Source organism: Grampus griseus, assembly GCF_964374135.1.
Source record: "Grampus griseus genome assembly, chromosome: X".
Classification (NCBI taxonomy): domain Eukaryota; kingdom Metazoa; phylum Chordata; class Mammalia; order Artiodactyla; family Delphinidae; genus Grampus; species Grampus griseus.
The window spans coordinates 36,362,635-36,383,608 of NC_138999.1; the positions used below are offsets into that span (position 1 = coordinate 36,362,635).

Genomic DNA, 20,974 nt, shown 5'->3' on the forward strand with positions numbered 1-20,974 from the left:
CACCCTAATGTTGCTTTCCTCCCCAGCCCCTTAACCAGATTCCAAGTTCAAGAACCCCATCAGGTGCTGTGACATGGAAATGGGTGAAGCCACTGGCCCTGATGTTAGGATCTTGGAGCCAAGTAACTGAGCCATCAGGCCCCAAGTCACACAGACCCTGGCTAAGCCGGTTCCGTCCTCCCTTCGGGGATGGCTAGGAGACCAAGTTTCATACAGTGGCCCTTGAACAGGGATCTTCCCTGCCTGGGGTAGCCAGGTAGGCCCTCTGATGAAATGGAGCCTGCTTGAGGGGAGCTGGTCTACCATTTCAGCAGGTGGTATACTGATTCTATTTGTAAGTGATAAGGGATTTTTGGTACAGGTTGGTCTTAGAAATGGGAGGCCTGGGAGTCACACGGGCATCCACAAGCCTCTCTGGTAACCTGCCCTGATGTCTACAACTCCCAAATCCTTCCTACTGGGCTTTGAGTCCCACTTCTTCTTAGGTTGTCCTCAGAGATGAAAAATAGCTTGTTAGCATTTTTGATGTAAGGCCTTTGGCTTTCTCCTTTTCAAGTTTAACAATTTCTATTGCTTCTAGTGTAGGACGTATCTGCAGATCATCTAATCGTCTCTGCGTCTAGCTCTGAGTCCTCTCCAAGTTCTCCATATGCCTCCTAGTTTTAGCTCAGGGTCAGGCATTGTCCCTCAGTAAAGAGATGGCAGAGGCTAAGAACCACCACGGGTCTCTATCCCTGCTCTGCCTGGCATCCCCTGGGGCTCGCTCATGCTTGCATTCATAAAGCTGGTGCTGTATTTTGGACCCAGGCCCCAGGATCAAAATTTCTTGCTGGCGATTAACGTAAGATGCTGGCAAAGACTCTGATGGTCTAGTGTGAGCTGTACCAAGAGAGGAAAGGTGGCTGCTGTGTTAAAGCGCCAGAGTCTCATCCTGAGTCAGACTCCTGTAGGATTTCTGGCAGGCACAGACCCGACTGGGCACTTTATTGAGCTTCTGAGTATACCGAATCTCATAAGAGAACAGTCTCTACTTCTTAAATACACTGTGTGTGCCCTGAGTGCAACGATTAGTCAGCTTGCATTCTAGACGGTTAGCTCATGGTGCCTTCATTGCCGATACTTTCCTGTAGCTTACTATTCAATTATTATGTGACCTGTGATGTTCTGATGCCATTTTTCATTTCAGAACCTGAGCTTAGCATGCAGGCAGGACGACAGGGCGCCAGGGTTGGCTAGGCATTACCTGAGGCTCCACGTCCAGTATTGCGATCAGCCCTTGCTCATGGATCTTCCGGATGGTCTCCAGTTTTGTCCCGTACATTGCATCCTCGTGGCTGCCATACTCCAGGTACTCGTTATTAGAGATGTCTTGCATCATTTGGTCATGAGATACAAAGTAATAGTTCTTTCCATTTTCTTCATCTTTCTTTGGAGGTCTGGTGGTGTCTGCAAAGTTACATGTCAAGAGAGGTTTAAAAGGCTGAGCTTATGAGCTGATGCTCCCAATGGACCTACCCAGACTCAATCTCCTCTTAAAAGCTATGGATTCTGTAGTATGTCTCATGCCCTGTTCCCACCCCCAGTAGCTTTGTAGAACTAAATTCTAGAAGTCATATTTGTTTATGTGACATCGGACCACAGTAGTTGGTTAGTTGTTTGGTTTGGTGAATCTTTCTGTGTTTAGGTGAGATCTATTTCATCCCTTCATGGGTCACCACAGGGGAAAGACACTAAATGACCCAGGGTTAACATAACTCACTCTATGCCTTAATGCAGTTAGGTCTTAAGAGAAGGAAACAAGAAGAATTTAAAAAAATGGAAAACCACATATGGTTATTTAAATTTAAGTAAATTAAAATTAAATAAAATTAAAAATTCAGTTCATCAGTCTCACTAGCCACATTTCAGGGGTTCAGTACCCACATGTGGTTAATGGCTACTGTACTGGACAGTGCAGATGTCTAATGCTGTCATTATGAGAGAACGTTCTATTGAACAGTGCTGGTATACAGCATCATGCAAAAGGAGAATATCAGGATACAGCAAAAGGGATACCATATTGAAAATATAATGACCATAGCCAGATATGGCCATAATAGTTAGGAAAGACCTAAAGCAGGAATTGGCAAACTAGGGCCTGTAGGCCAAATACGGCCCACTGTCTGTTCTTGTAAATAAAGTTTTATTGGAAAAGAGCCATGCTCATTTGTTTACATATTGTCTGTGGCTGCTTTCACAATGGCAGAGTTGAGCAGTTGTGTCAGAGACCATATGGCCTTCAAATCCTCAAATATTTGCTGTTTAGTCCTTTACAGAAAAGGTTTGCTGACCCCTGACCTAAGCGAGTATATACTAAAATATCTGCCAATAAGTCCTAGTTCTGTGGGATACTAATAGGACCAGGATTCTGCAAAACACACTTTAGGAAATGTTTTTCTAGACAAGCCAGGAACAGCAGTTTTAGTTTTCTTTCTCCCTTTGCTTCTTTCCTTTTTTGAGCAAGAACAAATTCATGCTATTCTTTGTTGTACATGAGTCCAAACCCAGGGGGAGTTTCCCCTCTCCTGCCCCAACTAGACTGTAGAACTGCCAAGTGCTCATGGACATCAAAATGTGGATGTTTTAAAGAAGAACCCTTTCTCCAGGCACATGAAAAGCTGAAGAAACAGCATACTATGTTGATGCTGTCCTATCTTCGGTCATTTCGGTAGGTAAACATACGCTATGTGTACACCCAGGGTCAAATATTACAGCAAGTAGACATGATTGGGGTCAGCAGTAACACACTTTAAAACCAAGCTAGTTAATTGGCCATTTAATAACATGGAAGTTCAACTGCTTATGTGATCAAGAAGAAACTAAATGTTAGTGAAGCTTGCTGTATTCATGATCTAGACATAAAGAGAATTAAAAGAACATTTTAAAGCGTTTTACTAGAAAACTCCAGTGGTACCAACTGAAAGAATATTTGATGAATTTCTTTTTTGAGTAAATCAGACAGGGTTCTGGGATGAGAGTGGTCTTATGAAGCCTCACAGCTCTCTGGGATGTAGAGAAAACAGTAAATGGTGCTGACATGGCATTGGAGGGCCCTACAGGATGGAGCCAATCTTCCCATTTTTTCCTATTGCTCTTTTTCCCGACCAGTGATTAAACCCGGGCCCTCGGCAGTTGAAAGCGCAGAGTCCTAACCACTGGACCGCCAGGGAATTCACTCTCCTGTTGCTCTTAAAAATCATTCTCCTTTAGCTCTTCCCACCCCGAACAAAGCTGTAACTGCTAAAAAGCTTTTGGGATTCAAATTTTAAACTTTGGAATAATAATAATAATAAAAAATAAAATAAAATGATGGTAGCAAGATGGCTATTATCTATCCAGTATCTGCTAAGTGTTCATATGATCTCAAATCCTCTTTATTTTCCTGGAATTACTTCATTTTGTAGTTGAGGAAACAAAGAAGACAAGAGGTTAAGGATAAGATATAGAAAATAAGGGGAATAAAAATATTACAGAGTTAAAATTCTTTACAATAAACAATGGATAGCACATTGGGTTTTAAAAGTGATAAAAGTCAAGAATTTAGGTACAGATTAAGGAAAATATTGTTATATCAAAGAAAATTATACTATCATTAAAACCTATTTTTCTGAAGAATAATTCATCTGGGTAACATTTATGGCATATTGTTGGAAAAATTAGATTACAAATAGACTGAACGAGCTCAGTCTTGTTAAACGACAACAATGATAACCACACACACACACACACACACACACACACACACACACACACACACACACACACACACACACACACACACACACACACACACACACACACGACGTGTTTGCACCAAGAGAAGCCTGGAAGGGTATACAATAAAATATTGAGAGTGAGGTTGGGATTAACTGTTAACTCATTTTCTTCTTTGTTCTTTTCTGGACTTTCCAAATTTCCTATAATGAACAGTTATTACTTATGTAATCAGAAAAAATATGTAAATTACAAGATTAGAAAAGTACTAGGAAAAATATACTTAAAGGAGAGTGAAACATTGCTTACGTGGAATAGGGTACGCAAACCGGTCTGGGTGCTTTGTGATGAGGGTGTTTTTTATGTGTCTTCTCCCAACACCATGCGCACCTATGTCATTTTTTAAAAAGGAAGTTAAAAATTGATAATTGTTAATAATATTCATAAACTGTTTTGAAGATGAAAATAAGAAAGCCACTTATGCAGTTAAACTTACCTAACAAGACTAGTGTTTTCCTTTTGAATGCTGTCAGTTTTACTACTTCTTCATATGTAACAAGATCTAATTGATCAAACACTAAAATGCAAAGATTTAGAAAGAATATAAATTTACAGAAGGAATATTTCATGTATGTAAATTATAATTTTACTGGCAAAACCAAAATTACAGTAAAGCCATGTCTTAAAAAATATGGATCCAACTTACAATATATAGCTTACATGTAATTTAAGTCATATAACCTTTTGGGAGAAAATTTCATTTTTAAGCCCATGAAAATGCACTTTAGAACCAGGGTCATCCAAAGATATGTTGAGCACATGCATAAAAGTCCAGTTGTAAAAGATACTGCATATCTTTTCATGCAGTATCCAACAAATCATATGAATTCATTCAAAACAACATGCTGTTCATATTTTTGCAATTCTAAGAAATCAGCAATACTAAAAAGAAAAAGTCTGCAGACAGTGACCAACATGAATGCAACTAAAGTTAACCAAGAAAGAGGCCAGCTAGATTATTTCTAGGGATGGATGAGAGATGCATGGACAGCTGGTCTTTAACTTGATGGTTCTTTCTTTCAACAGAGTTGCTGAAGGTAGCATGCTAGATTTCCTTCAAAGTCAAGTTTTGCAACTATGATTCCACACGCTTTGGAAATGAGCATCTCACAAGTTTTATTGCAACCCAGCTATCCATTCAATGGAAAGTCTTGGGTATGTAAGTAGGGGAACATGCTTCCCTGGGCCCCAAACTTTGTCAGCTTGTGTGTGGTAATAAGTAAGTTAGGATGGACAGAATGGGAAGAAGCATGAAGCAGAGTCTGAGCTTGGAAACTTTTGCAAAAGGGGAGTTCTCTAATCATTACAGACTGAGAAGAAACGCTTTAAAAAATGTTTTTTGGAAACCTGCCTCTTCACAAAACTATTACAAAAACTTTCCCAAGAGGATGACCGTTCCTGTCGAAGTTTAAGGTAGTCCAATTCTCACAACACATTTGAAAATTCTCACAAGAAGGCTAAAATCACGTGTCTATGTTTCCCAGAATATTTTTCTGTGTGGTACTACCCATATGTTGTCAGGCACACACTGAAATTTCTTTTTTAAAAGAATATTGAATAAGCTCTGGATTTTAGAGGGGTTGAAATAAATTCCATGAAATTGATTCCATGGTGTAATAGAGGAATCTGAGATGCTTCAGTCAATCATTAAGAGAAGCTTCTACTCCCTGAAACAATATGGCCAAATGCTTTGAATATCAGCTCAGTCCTTAACATTTGTGTTCTTCCCAGTAGCAAAGAACCTTAAAATGCAAAATAGGATACTCTGGAATGCAACAGATCAGAAACAAATGAACAAAAGTATCATTCCCAAAATACTAAAAAAAAAAGAAATACAATATGTTAAAATAAGGGTTAGTGCATGTTAATGGGTATTTGTGCATTTTTTTTGATAACTTGATTGCATAAACGTTGACTAAAAGACTTAAAAGCATATTCTCTAGCAACAGCTAAAAACCACAAAATGCTTTAATGGCAGATTCAGAAAATCAAAATGAACATGAGGCTGTCTGCGTGGCGGAGCTAGCTAGTCATGCTGCAGTGGTAATGGAGCGACGAAGAGTTGCAAAAATAAAAGCAGGAGAGCTTACGGCATTGCTTTTTATACCTATTGCCCTCTGAGTGATATTTTCGTCAAGAAAAGTATGCTTATGAAAGAGGTCCATCAACAAGCTGATATATTTTATTATATAGAAATAATCAAGCATCTCACAAAAGAGCAAGATGATGACACAAGTTTTCTGAATGGTATACACATCTCTTTCCCTCTACAGAGCCCTGACTCCAATCCTACTGAATTAAGTCATTTTTTTCAAACACATAAGAATGAGTTAGATATCAACAATCAACATGACAAATGAACAGATATGTTACACATCAGTATCTTAACCATATATGAGTAGCATGAAGAGGGTACTCCGGTCTAAATGAAATCATCACGTAGTCAAAGGGTGGAGAAACAATAAAAAAGGATATTTTAAAATATGACATACAAAGAATATAAGGAGAACACTTAGAGACTGAACTTTTAAAGGTTTTAAGTTGTTTGCTGATTTAAAAAAAGGGACTTAATGAAAGGAAACCGTCAAAAACAAAGAGGCACAGTCACTCAACAGGTTACTTACATGCACAGAGGCCATTGGGAGTAAGACAGCATGAAAAATGTACAGGGGTCATTGAAATATGGCTTTTAATATATTAGTAAAATAAAAGTATAATATGCACAAAAGAAACTTTACCATGCAATATTCTAAACATGAGGCAAATAAATCACATTAAGAAACAAACTCATTTTAATAAAAATTCAACAATATCCTTATATAAAAGCCAGTGGGTTTTATATACTAGCATATGCATACAAATTTTGTCTGGGAATAGTTACAAGAAACCTTCTTCAGGGAGTGTAGGTGTGGAAGCCTTTTGCTTTTCATTCTGTATCTTTTCTAATCACATGTGCCTATTACTTTTACTATTAAAAAAATGTCAACAGGGCAGTGAGATTATGGGCCACTTTTTGTCGTCTTTAGAGTTCTCTGTATTAAAGAAAACAAAAATAATAGCTTTTTAAAGTCAACAGTACTAATTTGTGGTATTAAACATAATTTAAACACACCTATGAATGGTATTGTAGAAATCCTCTATGTTTGTATGTGTGTATGTAAATGGAGTTTCTCAGGATATTTAAATACCACTGCTCAGGGCTCGAACATTAAAAGAAAATGAATCAATGAAGAGTTTTAAAAAAGGTTTACATTAATAACTTGATCTTAAATTGATTTTGGAAGTCCTAGGGCTGAGGAATCTCAGTGCCTCAAAGAGTATAGTTCTTCTAGAAGCATGACAATACTTTTTGCATCAAATTTATGTGGCTAAAAGTCTTTCATGCGTTGCAGAAAATGCATTTGCTGTAAACGCTACACACACCATAATCAAATCTATTCCCAAGGCTTCAGAAATACTGTCTGGCATATTGTCCTGACTTCCTGGTAAGCTACTCAATGTTCATGACACTTTTGAGTATTTAGATACCTGTTCTCCAGTAGAATCTTTTCCATAAATAAGCCTTTAACATTGATTCCATATCTCAGTTGGAAAAGCTATCTTCAAAGTAGCTTTGAAGTATACTAATATCTTCAAATACTGTACAAACCTCCACTTAGATAAGCCATTGTACACGGTAACACTGGGCCGAGTAAAGTGGGCCTAATGTTACCACATCCTCTGTTCTTTCAAGGAAAGGCAGAAACCCAGATTTTATGTTAAATATTTGATTTTCAAATGTGATAACTAATTAAGATTATTTTAAACACCGTGTGTATATGGGAAAAATAAAATTTATTTATGGGTCACATTCAGCTAATAGACTGCCACTATATAATGTGAGAGGTAGGCAACAATTTGAACAGAATTCTGCTTTAACTAGACATGTAGAATTTCCTGGTGACATAAATGGAAATAATTAATTCTAGTATTTTATCATTTCCATCAGTTCTAGATATTGATAAAGTTCTCATCCTTTATTTTTACTACAAATGTAAACAACTTCAGAATTTAATGATAAGGTTTGGATCTTGTCAACAATAGCTGCTGAATTCTCAAAGATTTGAAGCAGGAAACAAAACATATGCCCTTATTTTATTTTTTAAAAATTACTTATTTTTCAATGTATAAAAATCAGTTGCATTTTTAAAAAACTGAAGTACAGTTGATTTACAATGTTGTGTTAGTTTCAGGTAGGTGTACAGCAAAGTGATTCAGATTCTTTTTCAGATTCTTTTCCCTTATAGGTTATTACAAAATATTGAGTGTAGTTCCCTGTGCTCCACAGTAGGTCCTTGTTGGTTATCTATTTTATATATAGTAGTGTGTATATGTTAATCCCAATGGCCCTTATTTTAATTTACTGAGGACTACGGGATGATTCCCCCACTGTATTTTACAATCGACTTTTGAATAAGTCAGAAGACACCTTTCAGAAACATAGTTGGATTTGTGGCCTATGAACCCATTTGGCTAGTTCTTGGTATTAAAGAATATGGTATTTCAAAGTTCTCAAAGCATTTGCCTTCCCAATGGAGGTCAACAGTATGTGTTTCTCTCTTTTAGAGCAATTCTTTATGTAGGCAATGCCACATATTAGGATAAACTTTCATCATAGCTAAAAGCAGAACAGCTGATAAAATACTTGACTTTCCTTCCTGACAATTTCATCCCTCGTAAAGGCAAGGTAATCAGTAAGTAAATGGTTCTTCTGGTCTTTATAATTAACAATATGTAAGAGTTGGCTGGTGATGGGGAAGAATGCTGAAGAGATGGTGGCAGAAAGGACATGCCAGGCAGCATATTCTAGAAAGTCCAGGGAAAAAGCCAGCCATCTTCTCCAGACCAGAAAAACTAGTAGGAGAGCTCATGAGTGATGATTTTGTGCGGGTGGGAATCCTAACAATGACATTCTGACTAGACAGTCACAAATGAGCCTAAACACAAGTTCTGTACAGAAACTTGAGTGGCCCTGCAAGGACCTTATAAAAAGCTCAGATTTTCTATCAAAGGAGGCTCTCAGGCAGTGACAAATACTGACATGTAGAAGGAACTGTGAGCATGAGGAAGGCTCTGAGGCCCGGCAGACCACTGCTTAGGAAGATGTTGTGGATAACAAAGAAGTGGTGGGTCTCCTCTTAGTTTTAAGTTTACAAGAACTTAGATAGATCCATGGTTTTGGATAGGAGGTGTTGTGTTTAAAGACGACAGAGAAAAAGCAATTCTATTCCATTTCTATGAGGTTCCTGCCTTCTCTAGCAAGGGTGATATAGCCTTCAAACATAATGGGCAATGTTTACCAGAGCTAAAGCTTAAGATAAGGGACAGCAAATGAGTACTTGGCTTCATTAAATGATATCCATTTATCAGGCCCAGTGATGAAATAACCTGAGATCCACTGAACTTTAGAATTAGAAAAGATATCCTTTATTGACTAACCCAGTTCCCTCGTTTTGAGGCCCACAGGAGCCAAGTGATTTGCCAAAGGTGCATGGATACACAGGTGTGCTAGCTTCTGGTCCTAGCTTGGGCTGGCTGTTAAGCTTACAGGTGCGTTTGCAGGACTACCAAGCACCACTTGTGATGAATCAGAGAGAACAGGAACAATGGAAGATCAGTGGTGCTCCAGTGGTCAAAGAATGGAAAAAGTTAACTCTGGAAAACACTGGCCACCAGATAGGATGCTGATTCTCTGGCAAAATTCTCAAGTGAATGATTCAACAGACTCTTTGTCAGAATTTAGAGAGTCTAGTTTTTCAATTAACTGGCTTCTTATTTTTCCTCAGAGCTAAATTAAAGAGTGTTGGCAAATTGAATACTCATGTCTACATGCCTTCCATCAGTAGAATATAAAAAGCTAAGGATGAATTGACAGCCTTATCGGCCATTTCTTTGCTTTTCTACGTTTAAATTAATTTTAATGCCATCTATATATCATTTAAAATCACTGTAAAAATTACAAGGTTATACATATATATGTAATGTCAACAGACCTTCTGAGCCTGTTAGAAGCTGATGGAAATAAAGGTGATTATGGAGACCTGGCAATAACCACTGACATTTTATGTTAAACAACATTCTGCTGCTACTACAGTGAATTTCTTCAAATAGTACTACTGGAGCATTTACAATTAGTTTTAACTAATTATATTTAACTAATCTACTTTGAATATTTCTTCTCTTTATAAAACAAAAATAGCCATTATCAGACTAGTGCTCTATAGTGGTATATAACCAGAAATGATACCTTTTATTGGAAATAAAAATGTGGCACACTGTAGCTATCATGATGGGAAAGATTTCCGCATTTAACTGAACCATTTAAAATTAAGCCATGTGGTCACTCACATTCATTCCACATTATACAATACTTCAAAATGTTTACTTTTACTCTCTGATCAAGAAATGAATCATTCAGAGTTTCAAAATAATTTTTCCTAGTGAATACTAATAAAATATAACGTTCTACAGAGGGAAATGCATTTCATATCTGTCAGAAATATTATACTGTCAAACTGGGTGTGCATGATTGCATTCACTTGATTTTCTTTGCCATATGTTTGAAGTTTGGAGTTATTTCTGAAACCTTGGGAACTAATCTAATGCCAATGTTGGGGCTTGCACTTCCTCAGAAAAGTTCCTTATAAAAGGAGTCATATTAAGAAGTTATTGAAAATAAGTAAATCCCACCCTACATCATCATGCCTTTTCGTTAAGTTACATCCTGTGAGTCTTCTGGGAATTCTACTGCAATGACAGAGCATGCTTTTTTTGGTATTCATTTCAGTTCTTAGCAAATGAGTGAATATTTTGACTTAAGTTGAATGCAAGCCTCCATATAGACAAACATACCATGAAAGGTAGGCCAAGATAATGTTCTTGGTCTTTTAGGGGCTAAGAAATACCATGAAGGAAGAAGACTAGTGACAGGAACTGACCAAATTAAGTTAGTATCTATCTAATGTCATTTGCACTCTTTCAGATCAATCACTGAACCATTTGCAGCACAGCTCTCTGTTAAGAGCGCACCTTTGCCCTTAGAAATGTGGCACAGGGCCATGTCCAAGGGCCAGAGAGGAGCCAGGAGTGAGGGTATTTGCTCAAGGCCAATCTCAGCAAGGAGGCAAGAATCCTGGCAATTCAGCAAACTCTCAGTTTCTCATTTCTCAGGGGAGGACTTAATGTACTGGGTTCTTTGAGTTCCAGAGAGTACTGTTTCCAAATAGCATTTTCTTCCTATAAAGTATAGCTCTGTAAAATATTTGGCAAATAACCAACATAATAATTGAAGGCAAGGGATTCTTAAAGTTTTTGCAAGCTGATGATCTCATATGGTGAAATTTTTTTTGATAGAGAACTCTGAAGACGGAATTGAGATGTTACATCTACTTCAGTCTTTGAGATGTTTAACCGGTCTCAGTAAGTCGTACTTTTCCCTACCTGCATTGTGCTTTGCCAAATATTTATCTTTGTACTGCTTCTTTTTCTTGCCAAACCAAGTACAGCTGGCTTGCTGCTCCTGTTTGGTCTTCTCCATGGCAATGCAAGCGACTCGCCTAGCACACAAAGAAAAGAAAAAAACTAATGTATAGTTTTATGCTGATAAAAGAGGAAAACCAGTCATTTGAAGAGTTTACATGAACCTGCGTGAACAAACTCCTCACAAACTTTTCAAATCATTCAGATAAAGGCTGCTCCTTGACAATTTCCTAGAAAGGTTTTAAAAATGCAGGCTTATACGAAAATAACATTGTATCACTTGAATATATACTAACTGATAACACAGATGAAAAGTCTAAACATATAGTCATGAAATACAGTGGAATGAGTGTGGGATTTTGAGTTGAGACAGGTCTGATTTGAATCCTGGCTCTATCACTTACTAGCTTTTATCAATTTAGTGTTAGGTGCTTTTCTAGGAAGTTTACATATATTAACTCATTTAATCTTTCTAACAACACGTGAAATCATGTCACCGTTTTACAGATGAGGGGATCAAAGGACTGAGAGGTTAATTAATTTGTCCCAATCACACAGCTAATAAAGTGGGAGGGTGAGGACAGTCTGGCACCAGAGCCCATGCTCTTAGGCGGTGCATTCTATTGGCAAGTTCCTTAATCTCTTGGAGCCTCTTGGATGGCTGTTGTAAAGAATTATAACAAAAAATGTAAATAATATCCCTAGCACAGTGGCAGGCACAGTAGATGCCTAATAAATGGTACTACTACTACTTGAAGATTCTAGGTAGGAAAAAAAAAGCTATGATTAAATCCAAAGTTAGAATTACATTCAGAAAAATCATAATTTTGTTCTACATAATTACAGTATTCAGCATTAGTAACATATACATAAATGTTGTTAAAAAGTTGCTCTCTTAGGACTTCCCTGGTGGCACAGTGGTTAAGAATCTGCCTGCCAATGCAGGGGACATGGGTTCGAGCCCTGGTCCAGTAAGATCCCACATGCTGCAGAGCAACTAAGCCCCTGTGCCACAACTACTGAGCCTGCATTCTAGAGCCCGTGAGCCACAACTACTGAGCCCATGTGCCACAACTACTGAAGCCCACACGCCTAGAACCCACTGCAATGAGAAGCCCGCGCACCACAACGAAGGGTAGCCCCCACTCGCCACAACTAGAGAAAGCCCGTGCGCAGCAACAAAGACCCAACGCAGCCAAAAATTTAAAATAATAATAATAAAAAAAGTTGCTCTCTTAGGTTTAGGCTAAGCAAGTACTTGCCTTTCAAGATATTACCACAGAAGGTTTTGCTTACTTAATGACTTTGCTTGTGGGCCAATGTGGGGTGCCCGAGTGAGCCACATATAAGGAGAATCCAAAATGACTATCAGAATGCCATACAATGCTATTGAAAATGACGAGTTGTTTTACAATGAGATTGTACTGATTTGCATTCCCACCAGCAGTATAGAGTTCTTGTTGTTCCACTTCCATGTGAACACTTGTTATTATCAGTCTATAATTTTAGCCATCATGGTGGACGAGTAATGAAATAACACTGTGTTTTGAGTTTGCATTTCACTGATTATTAATGAGATTGAGCACCTTTTATATGCTATTGGCTATTGGATTTCCTCTTTTGTAAAGTGCCTGTTCAAATCTTTTGACCACTTTCCTATCCAGTTGTCTTCTTCTCATTGATTTGTAGGAATTCTTTATATGGTGTGAATATTACACTTTTGTTAGTTATATGTGTTGGAGGTATCTTCTTCCACTCTGTGGCTTGCCTTTTTAATCTTTTCATGGTATTTGATGAATGTAACTTATTAGTTTTAATTTAGTCAAATCTAGCAATGTTTTCTTTTATGGGAAATATTTTTGATATCTTTTTTAGGAAATCCTTCCTTGTCCCTAAAGATATTCTCCAATATTATCTTCTCAAGGGTTTATAGTTTTGTCTTTCATGTTTTGGTTTTTAATACACTGGAACTGATTTTTGTATGTGGTGTGAAGTCAGGGGTCCAATTTCTCTCATTTTTTCCCTAATAGATAACCAATTGCCCCAGCACAACTTATGGAAAAGTCTATCCATTCCTCACTAGTGACTATTTATGTATGAGAGTGTTCAGGGGTTCTCTTCAATTGGTCTATTTGAGCATCTCTAAGCCCATACCTTATTGTCTTAATTACTACAGCTTTATAATAAATCTTGGCATCAGTGGGGCAAGGCCTCCCTCCTTATGCTTCTAGAAGAGCATCTTGACTATTCCTGATTCTGTGCATTTCCTTGAAAACTTTAAAATTAGCTTGTCAATTTCAAAACGGTTGGGATTGAATTGAATCTATGAATCAATCTGGGAGGAATAGACATCTTTACAATATTTACAATATTGAGTCTTCTAGTCCCTGAATACAGTATGTCTTTCCATTTATTTAGGTCTTCTTTAATGTCTCAGTAAGTTTTATAATTTATCCTCTAAATGTCTTGAACAACTTTATTAGGTTTGTTCCTAGGTTGTTGATTAAAAAACTTATAAATGGTATTTAAAAAATTTGTAATACTGAAAAATTCAAACATATACAAGAGTAGAGAATAGTGTAATGAACCCCAAATATCTACAACCCAGCTTCAACATTTATTAACTCATGGCTTATTTTGTTTTATTTACAACCTACCCACCCTAAGATTACTTTGAAAAAAATCCAAGTTTGTATCATTTCTTCCTTAAATATTCTTAAATTCCCTTTAAACCTATAGGTTCCCCCTCCTTCCCTCTCTCCCTTTTCTTCTTGCAAATTATTTGTTGCAGAAACTGGTTGTTTGTCCTATAGTTTCTGATCTCACCCCTGTGGTGTCTTCAGTAAGTCTCTTTGTCTTTTGCATTTCCTGCAAATAGCTAATTAGATCTAGAGGCCTAATCAAACTTAAGTTCTATTTTTTTTGCAAGAGTACTTTATAGTATTATGGTGTTGCAGGTGGTGTTATGTAGGGTATTTAAAAATTATTTTCCGTTTTTTACTGTAAATAGAAATATTGATTTTTGTACACTGATTTTACATCAGCCATCTTGCTAAACTCTCATTAATTCTAATTGTTTATCTATAGATTCCTTTGAATTTCTACACAGAATCATATCACCTGTTATATTTTTTTCCCTTCCAATAATGTTTGCTGTAGGTTTATTGTAGATACTCTCAATCAGGTTTAAGGAAGTTCCCTTCAATTCACAGTTTGTGAGAGTTTTAATCATGAATGGATGTTGAATTTTAAAATCCGCACCTATGGCTATGACCATGTGGATTTCTCTTCTTTAGTCTGTTAATATGGTGAATCAGGTTGATTGGTTTTCCAATGTTGAACCAGCTGTTCATTCCCAGTACAAACTCCACTGGGTCAAGATGTATATCCTTTTTATATATTGTTAGATTCAATTTGCTAATATTTTGCTGAGGATTTTTACATCTGTGCTCATGAGGGATATGGGTCTGTAGTTTTCTTTTGCCTTTATGGACCTTTGGTATTAGGGTAATGCTGGCATCATGAAATGAGTTGGGACGTGTTCTCTTCTACTTTCTTAAAGAGTCTTTCCTCCATGTCTCTTTCTCTCTCTTGATCTTTGAGGGCTTTATTTATATTTATTTCTTTATTTTTGGTTAGGAGAAAGACATTTATTGGGAAATACTGTGAACTCTCAGTAACAGCAACAAAGTCAATCTCCATATATTACCTAAGTGGCACAGAGAGGAGGCTGATGAAACCTTTGCTTTGGGAATTCTTCCAGTTCAAGCCAATATGTGCTGTCAGTCATAAATACAGCTTCTGTGAGGCACAGGATCTTTGGAAACATAAACAGAACTGAGGAATTTTTGACAGGTTAAAAGAGATGAAATCCTGACCTCATGAAGCTTACGTTATAGTGTACAGAGTATCTTATAATAAATGTTTTTCAGCTTAAAAACTTTAAGAAAAAGAAGTTCCCAGTAAAAATTTGTGGTGTGGCCACATGTGGTGTAATGAGAGAGGAATGATACTGATTTTTACTAGGCACTCAGGAAATGAATGTTATTTCTTTTAGCTCAGTATGTGCAAGGAAACTGTGTTAGAATTTAGGTCAACCTGGAAGGAAATTTCAAACACATGTTTAACATTTTATTGCTGACTTGGATGAGGATCTAGTAGGCAAGGGAAGGGATGACAGATTCAGGGACTTAAATCGTATCAGAGGATTAGACTGATGGGCCTTGTCAAGCAAGATGAGATTTAGCAAGGATAAATAAGGTAAGGTATTTGGGTCCAAAAAAATTGATTTCTCATCTACAGGATGTGAAAAATATGACTTGGTAGCAACACATCTGAACAAAGCTTCTGGGTCTGGCTGATAGTATTGTTTCAAATCTTTCTCATTAGTATTACACGTCCATCGACATTCTAGAGACCAATTCACTTTTCCAACAAGGGACTCTGCTTTTCCCCCTCAGTTGGGAATGCCTTCCTATACCTCCAGAGTCCTACTGTGGTCTCAAGGAACATACTGCCCAGTGGGCCTCTTCCTCTTCATCCTAGTTAGAATCCCTGTCTCCCTCTACAGTCACTGCAACTTTATTGAGTTCAGTTTTTCTGCAATAAACTGAACATAACATAAAGTGTAACATTTCATCAGTTTTGAAACATTAATACATCCCATGAAACCATCACTACAATCAAGATAACAAACATTTTCATCACCCCAGGAATTTTCTTATGCCCCTCTGTAATCCCCCCCTCCCTCCTCCAGATCCCCAGGAAACCACTGTCACTGTAGATTAGTTTTGCATTTTCTGGAATTTTATATAATGGAATTATACAGTATGTTCTCTTTTTTGCCTGGAAACCCAGCCTAATGATTTTGAGTTTCACCCATATTGTTGTGTGTTATCAATAGTTCATTTCTTTTTATTGCTTAAGAGCATCCTATTGTATGCATATGCCATCATTTGTTTATCCATTTACCTGCTGATGAAAACTTTTAAAAATTTTAGCCATTCTAATAGGCATGTGGCCACTGAGTTTTTGTTAGTGCATTTTTTGTCCTTGGAAATTCATTTTGGTTCTTTTTCAAATCTGCTATGCCATTAAATTTTTTCCCCCTCTTCTCTGAAGATATTTTTTTAAGCTTTTACTGATTTTTAAAAGCTTGCTAATAAGCACAGTTGTTTAAAAACCTTTGTCTCCTAATTCCAATATATGAAGTAGGTTTGAGTTTGTTCCTGGCGTCTTTCATTTCTGTCAGGTCTCACTGGTTTCCATGTGCGCCTGCTTATTCTGACTTGCTGGTAACTGCCCTCAAGAAAGTTTACGTGGGGGGTCAGGAGGAGCTCTAGGATGAGGCCTAGGATAAAAGTGTTCTCCTTCAGAGAGTTTCATTTGTTTATAACAGATATTTGGAACTGTTAGTAAAGGGGAAACCTCACATCAAGCACATAGCTGGAGTTTCCCTGGCTGTCCCGGGCTATGTGTACCTGGGTGCAAATCCATTCAAGGTGGACCAGTGGCCACAATTTTTTCAGGGGAACTTTGCTTTCCTTTTGCTCTGCTCACCGACAAGGCAGCCTTCTCTACAGTCCCCTGGTGTGGAAGGGCAGTGAGGGGATGCTTATCTGTTTGCTCTTAACCTGGGGGTATAGCCTTTTGCAGATCCTGACAATGCGGGATGAGTCTCCTAAAAGATTCTCCTACTTGTACAGGCCTTATTAGGTCTTAACCTTGGTCCTCTGGCAGAGAAGTTTTTAGTAATAGAAATGCCCTCCTGGCAAAATGGACCAATTTGGTACTCTAATTTTTACTGCTCTGATTAATGGCTTTCATATAAAAATTGGTCACTGAGTTCCCCAATACCTTTTCAGCTACTCAGTACTTTTAAGGTCATTTTCAAAAACATATTTTCTGTAGCACTTTTCATTTTTCTTTTCCAGTGGGAGGATTGATCCAAATAACCTAGTCTACCATTACAGGAAACAGGAAGCAAATCTGCTTTTCCCCCTGCCATTTCTCAGGCTTCCTCCAGAGGACTCAGAGTTCTAGGTACTGGTGAGACATGATTTATACAAATGAGCTGACTAGGGAGAAGAGGTCTGGATTCTACATAATTACTTTCAACAAATGCTCATTAATATATGGCAACATTCAAGAACACATTTTGTAAAACATAAATATCAGTGATAACATAGTAACATCACCATCAAAATGACTTAGAAATCACTTTCCTCTCACTAATGCTTAAACTGTTTTCTGAAGATGAGACTTGAAAGACAGCATCAGATGGAAGGCTGCTACTTCCTCTAACTAGGCCTATGTTTCCTTGTGTAAAATGATGGCATCTGAAGTTCTTACCAGCTCTGACATTCTAAATTTAAGAGTATAGCTGAAAGAACTGATCAAGCAAAAGAGATTGCTGAGAAATCCCTTTAATTAGTGAAAAAAAAAGGATGAAAAGTTGTATGTGTCTATGAACTCTATGCCTTTGGTCTCTTTCAGCTAGGTTCTTTCAGCTAGGTTCAAGTATTTTGGAAGTATTTTGGACATGAAGTTATCTTTTTCGCACTAGGTTTCTGATATATATTGCCAAAGTACTGACAAAGGTAAAACTACTGACATTTTTCAAAAAACAGCAAATTGTAACATTAGTAACAGAAATAGATTTTACCAAAATACACAGTAATCCGTGACTCCTCTCAGTTAAAAACATGTCTAAAAACTGTTTGACTTTAACCTGCGTTCAAAGCCTAAACTGTCTAACAGACACACATTTTTAAAGACCTGGCAAGGGGGACTTCCCCGGTGGTGCAGTGGTTATGAATCCGCCTGCCAATGCAGGGGACATGGGTTCGAACCCCGGTCCGGGAAGATCCCACATGACTCGGAGCAGCTGGGCCCGTGCGCCACAACTACTGAGCCTGTGCTCTAGAGCCCGCGAGCCACTACTACTGAGCCCATGTGCCACAACTACTGAAGCCCACACACCTAGAGCCCGTGCTCTGCAACAAGAGAAGCCACAGCAATGAGAAGCCCGCGCACTGCAACGAAGAGCTGCCCCCGCTCGCTGCCAACTAGAGAAAGCCTGCACGCAGCAACGAAGACCCAACGCAGCCAAAAATAAATAAATGGATAAATTTATTTTAAAAAAAAGACCTGGAAAGGTAAAGAATGAAGCTTCTGACTGTCTTACCCTTCTAATAGTGAAACATCTTCTTTAAATACCTGGAATGACCGTGAATCCTGGCATTTGAGTTTTTCGCTGGTGGTGGAGTGGAATGGGGGTGGTGAGAGCATGTGGAGGGGCAAGGAGTGGGTACATTTAAAAAAATGCAATTCTAAAAGGATGGAAACAGCATATAGGAATAGAGGGCTCTGCTAAGAGACCACGATGTGACCATGATCTGAGGCTAGTCGCTCAGCCTCTCTACAGACCTTCCTCTCCTCATGTGTGAAACAAAGACCTGACTCTCTAAGCAGGAGCTTACTTGGTGCTGACAATTTAGAATTCTTGGATGACTAATTTGAACTGTGTTTGGCTAACAGAGCAAGGAATATATTAAACAGGTTTTACCCTATAAAAGAATAAAATATAAAGTTGAAAAATGGATGGCCAGGCTTCATTTTTATTGGAAACTAAAAGAAAACAACAAAAACGTACCATTCCTGAAGTTCTGGAGAAGGAATGAGACCCGCAGTTCCATTTTTGGAGTTTTCCAGTTTACCCTGCCACCAGTTGTGATCATCCTTACTGATAATCTGGATAATGTCACCAACTCTGAATCGAATGCCAGCTTCTTTGCAGGGGATGAGGTCATCCTTGGCTGGATCATATTCAAATTGTGCTCTTACATAGATCTATAAAACAGGAGTTTGTAAGAAAAAATGCCATGGTGATGTGAAAGAAAACAGTCAGCTCTAACTTAATAACCACATACCAACACTTACTACAATACAAACAGGACATTAGATGGTGAAAGCAAATATGATGCATGGAAATACAACACAAAAAACAGCTACCACTAGAAACAATGTACTACTTTTGGTGTGTACAGGTTCAAGTCTTTGCTCTTTTTATTTGGAGGGAACACTTAAGATACTTCCTTAGTAAAAATAGACTTAATTTCTGCTTTTACTATAATAGGATAGGCTTAAAATTATAGAGAAGTATGCTTACCATTTTAAAATCTGAATATATTTAGTTGCTATTATGCATAAGTTGTCATGATCACATGGCAGCCTTTAAACCATGACCACAAGCATTCAGGACAGGTTTTAACCCTAAAGCAGTACATGATACAAAACTAGCAAGAACTCCGTGTTGGTATCTTGCTGTAAAATGCTTACATGACAACTGGCAGTGTGTCTACACACTGCTGATAAGCTTAAATGTAATTCAAACAATTTTTTAAAGCATTTAAAAACAGTTTTATTTTTTAAACAGGATTTAGACTTTGTATTTTACTCTTTTTAGAGAAGAAAAATGAGTTTGAATCCTGGCTTTGCCAGTGTAACACTTGAAATCTGCACAGAGCTTCAAGATATGCATGGTTTAAGGCTCTGAGTTTTATGATATGTGAATATAACTGGTAAATATTATAAAAGGAAACAGATTAGCATACAAGGGGTTATATGGTACCATTTTATGAATCACTGGATTTCTAAATGATTTAAAATAAGGTGCTAGATATTGAATGTTGCATCACTTATGGGTGAGTTCTATTAGGTGCTAGTTTATGCAAACCTTAACTCACAATTTGATATTTTTTAATAGCACATTTCACAAAAAGTACCATAAAAATTCTATCTCTTGAAATTAAATTTGAATATTAATGTTTAAGTCACTGTAAAACCAACCTGAAGGCTTTGGAACTATTGTGTGATTATTCTGTTTAAGTTTCTTTTCAGAAATCCAGCCTATAAAATTAACAAGTCTCTGCATTTGCACCTAAAATTCATACTCAAAGTGCCAGCAAATTGAAAGTTACTTGCTTGTGTTAGGCAGCACTTAACTTTTCATGTTTGATTAGGCTGTAAAGCCAGGAATTTTCTGTTCTTTTTTTTTCCATTGTATATGGCTTTTAGAAATACACATGCAGATACAAATTATGAAAAAGCCTTCAAACTTCAGATAATTATTGCTTAAAAATGTTCACTGGCATGTACGTTGTAGTTATTCTTAGAATTCTAAGAATTTTGTAACCTTTAAAAATTTTTTTCCACCCCAGAGGCAGGCCCATAAGATCCCCAAAGGCTGAATTCTCAACCATCAACACAAAATGATCAGGTTGAAATTACAATAACCATCACAGCTACAAAGATGTTAGGAAAAAAATCTTTATAGAGAATTAGTCATGTGTAATGTGTTAAAATGAAATGGTACAAGCTCTCAATGCTCAAATGTTATGGTCCAAAATGCAGACATTATGGGATGAAAAGGGTTAATAAAGGATTGGCTATTAGCAGCTCAGTTTAGAGAAGTTTCTATAGAGGGTATCTATTCACCTGTCGTCCTTTTGGTTGGGTAGTTGATGGCAAGTCCTGTAGAATAAAGCCAACCCAGGAGAAAAATTTTCATTTACTTTTCAAAGAGTACAAGGTAATTTGTGTGTTCTGTTACAATATGGTTAAAAAATGAGCTAGATTTAAG

The 20,974-nt window shown here is 37.4% G+C and overlaps 1 protein-coding gene across 6 annotated transcripts in view; it reads right to left on the reverse strand.

Moving 5' to 3' along the window:
* The window catches only part of CASK (calcium/calmodulin dependent serine protein kinase), a 385,576-nt gene that overhangs the window by 13,835 nt on the left and 350,767 nt on the right, over nucleotides 1-20,974 (reverse strand). For all 6 annotated transcript variants that reach the window (XM_082681940.1, XM_082681938.1, XM_082681939.1 and 3 more), the window contains 6 exons: nucleotides 20,830-20,865; nucleotides 18,986-19,182; nucleotides 11,293-11,408; nucleotides 4,250-4,330; nucleotides 4,063-4,143; nucleotides 1,244-1,446 (listed from right to left, as the gene is read on the reverse strand). In XM_082681940.1, coding sequence (XP_082538066.1) covers nucleotides 1,244-1,446; nucleotides 4,063-4,143; nucleotides 4,250-4,330; nucleotides 11,293-11,408; nucleotides 18,986-19,182; nucleotides 20,830-20,865 — 714 coding nt within the window. The remainder of the gene's footprint in view (nucleotides 1-1,243; nucleotides 1,447-4,062; nucleotides 4,144-4,249; nucleotides 4,331-11,292; nucleotides 11,409-18,985; nucleotides 19,183-20,829; nucleotides 20,866-20,974) is intronic.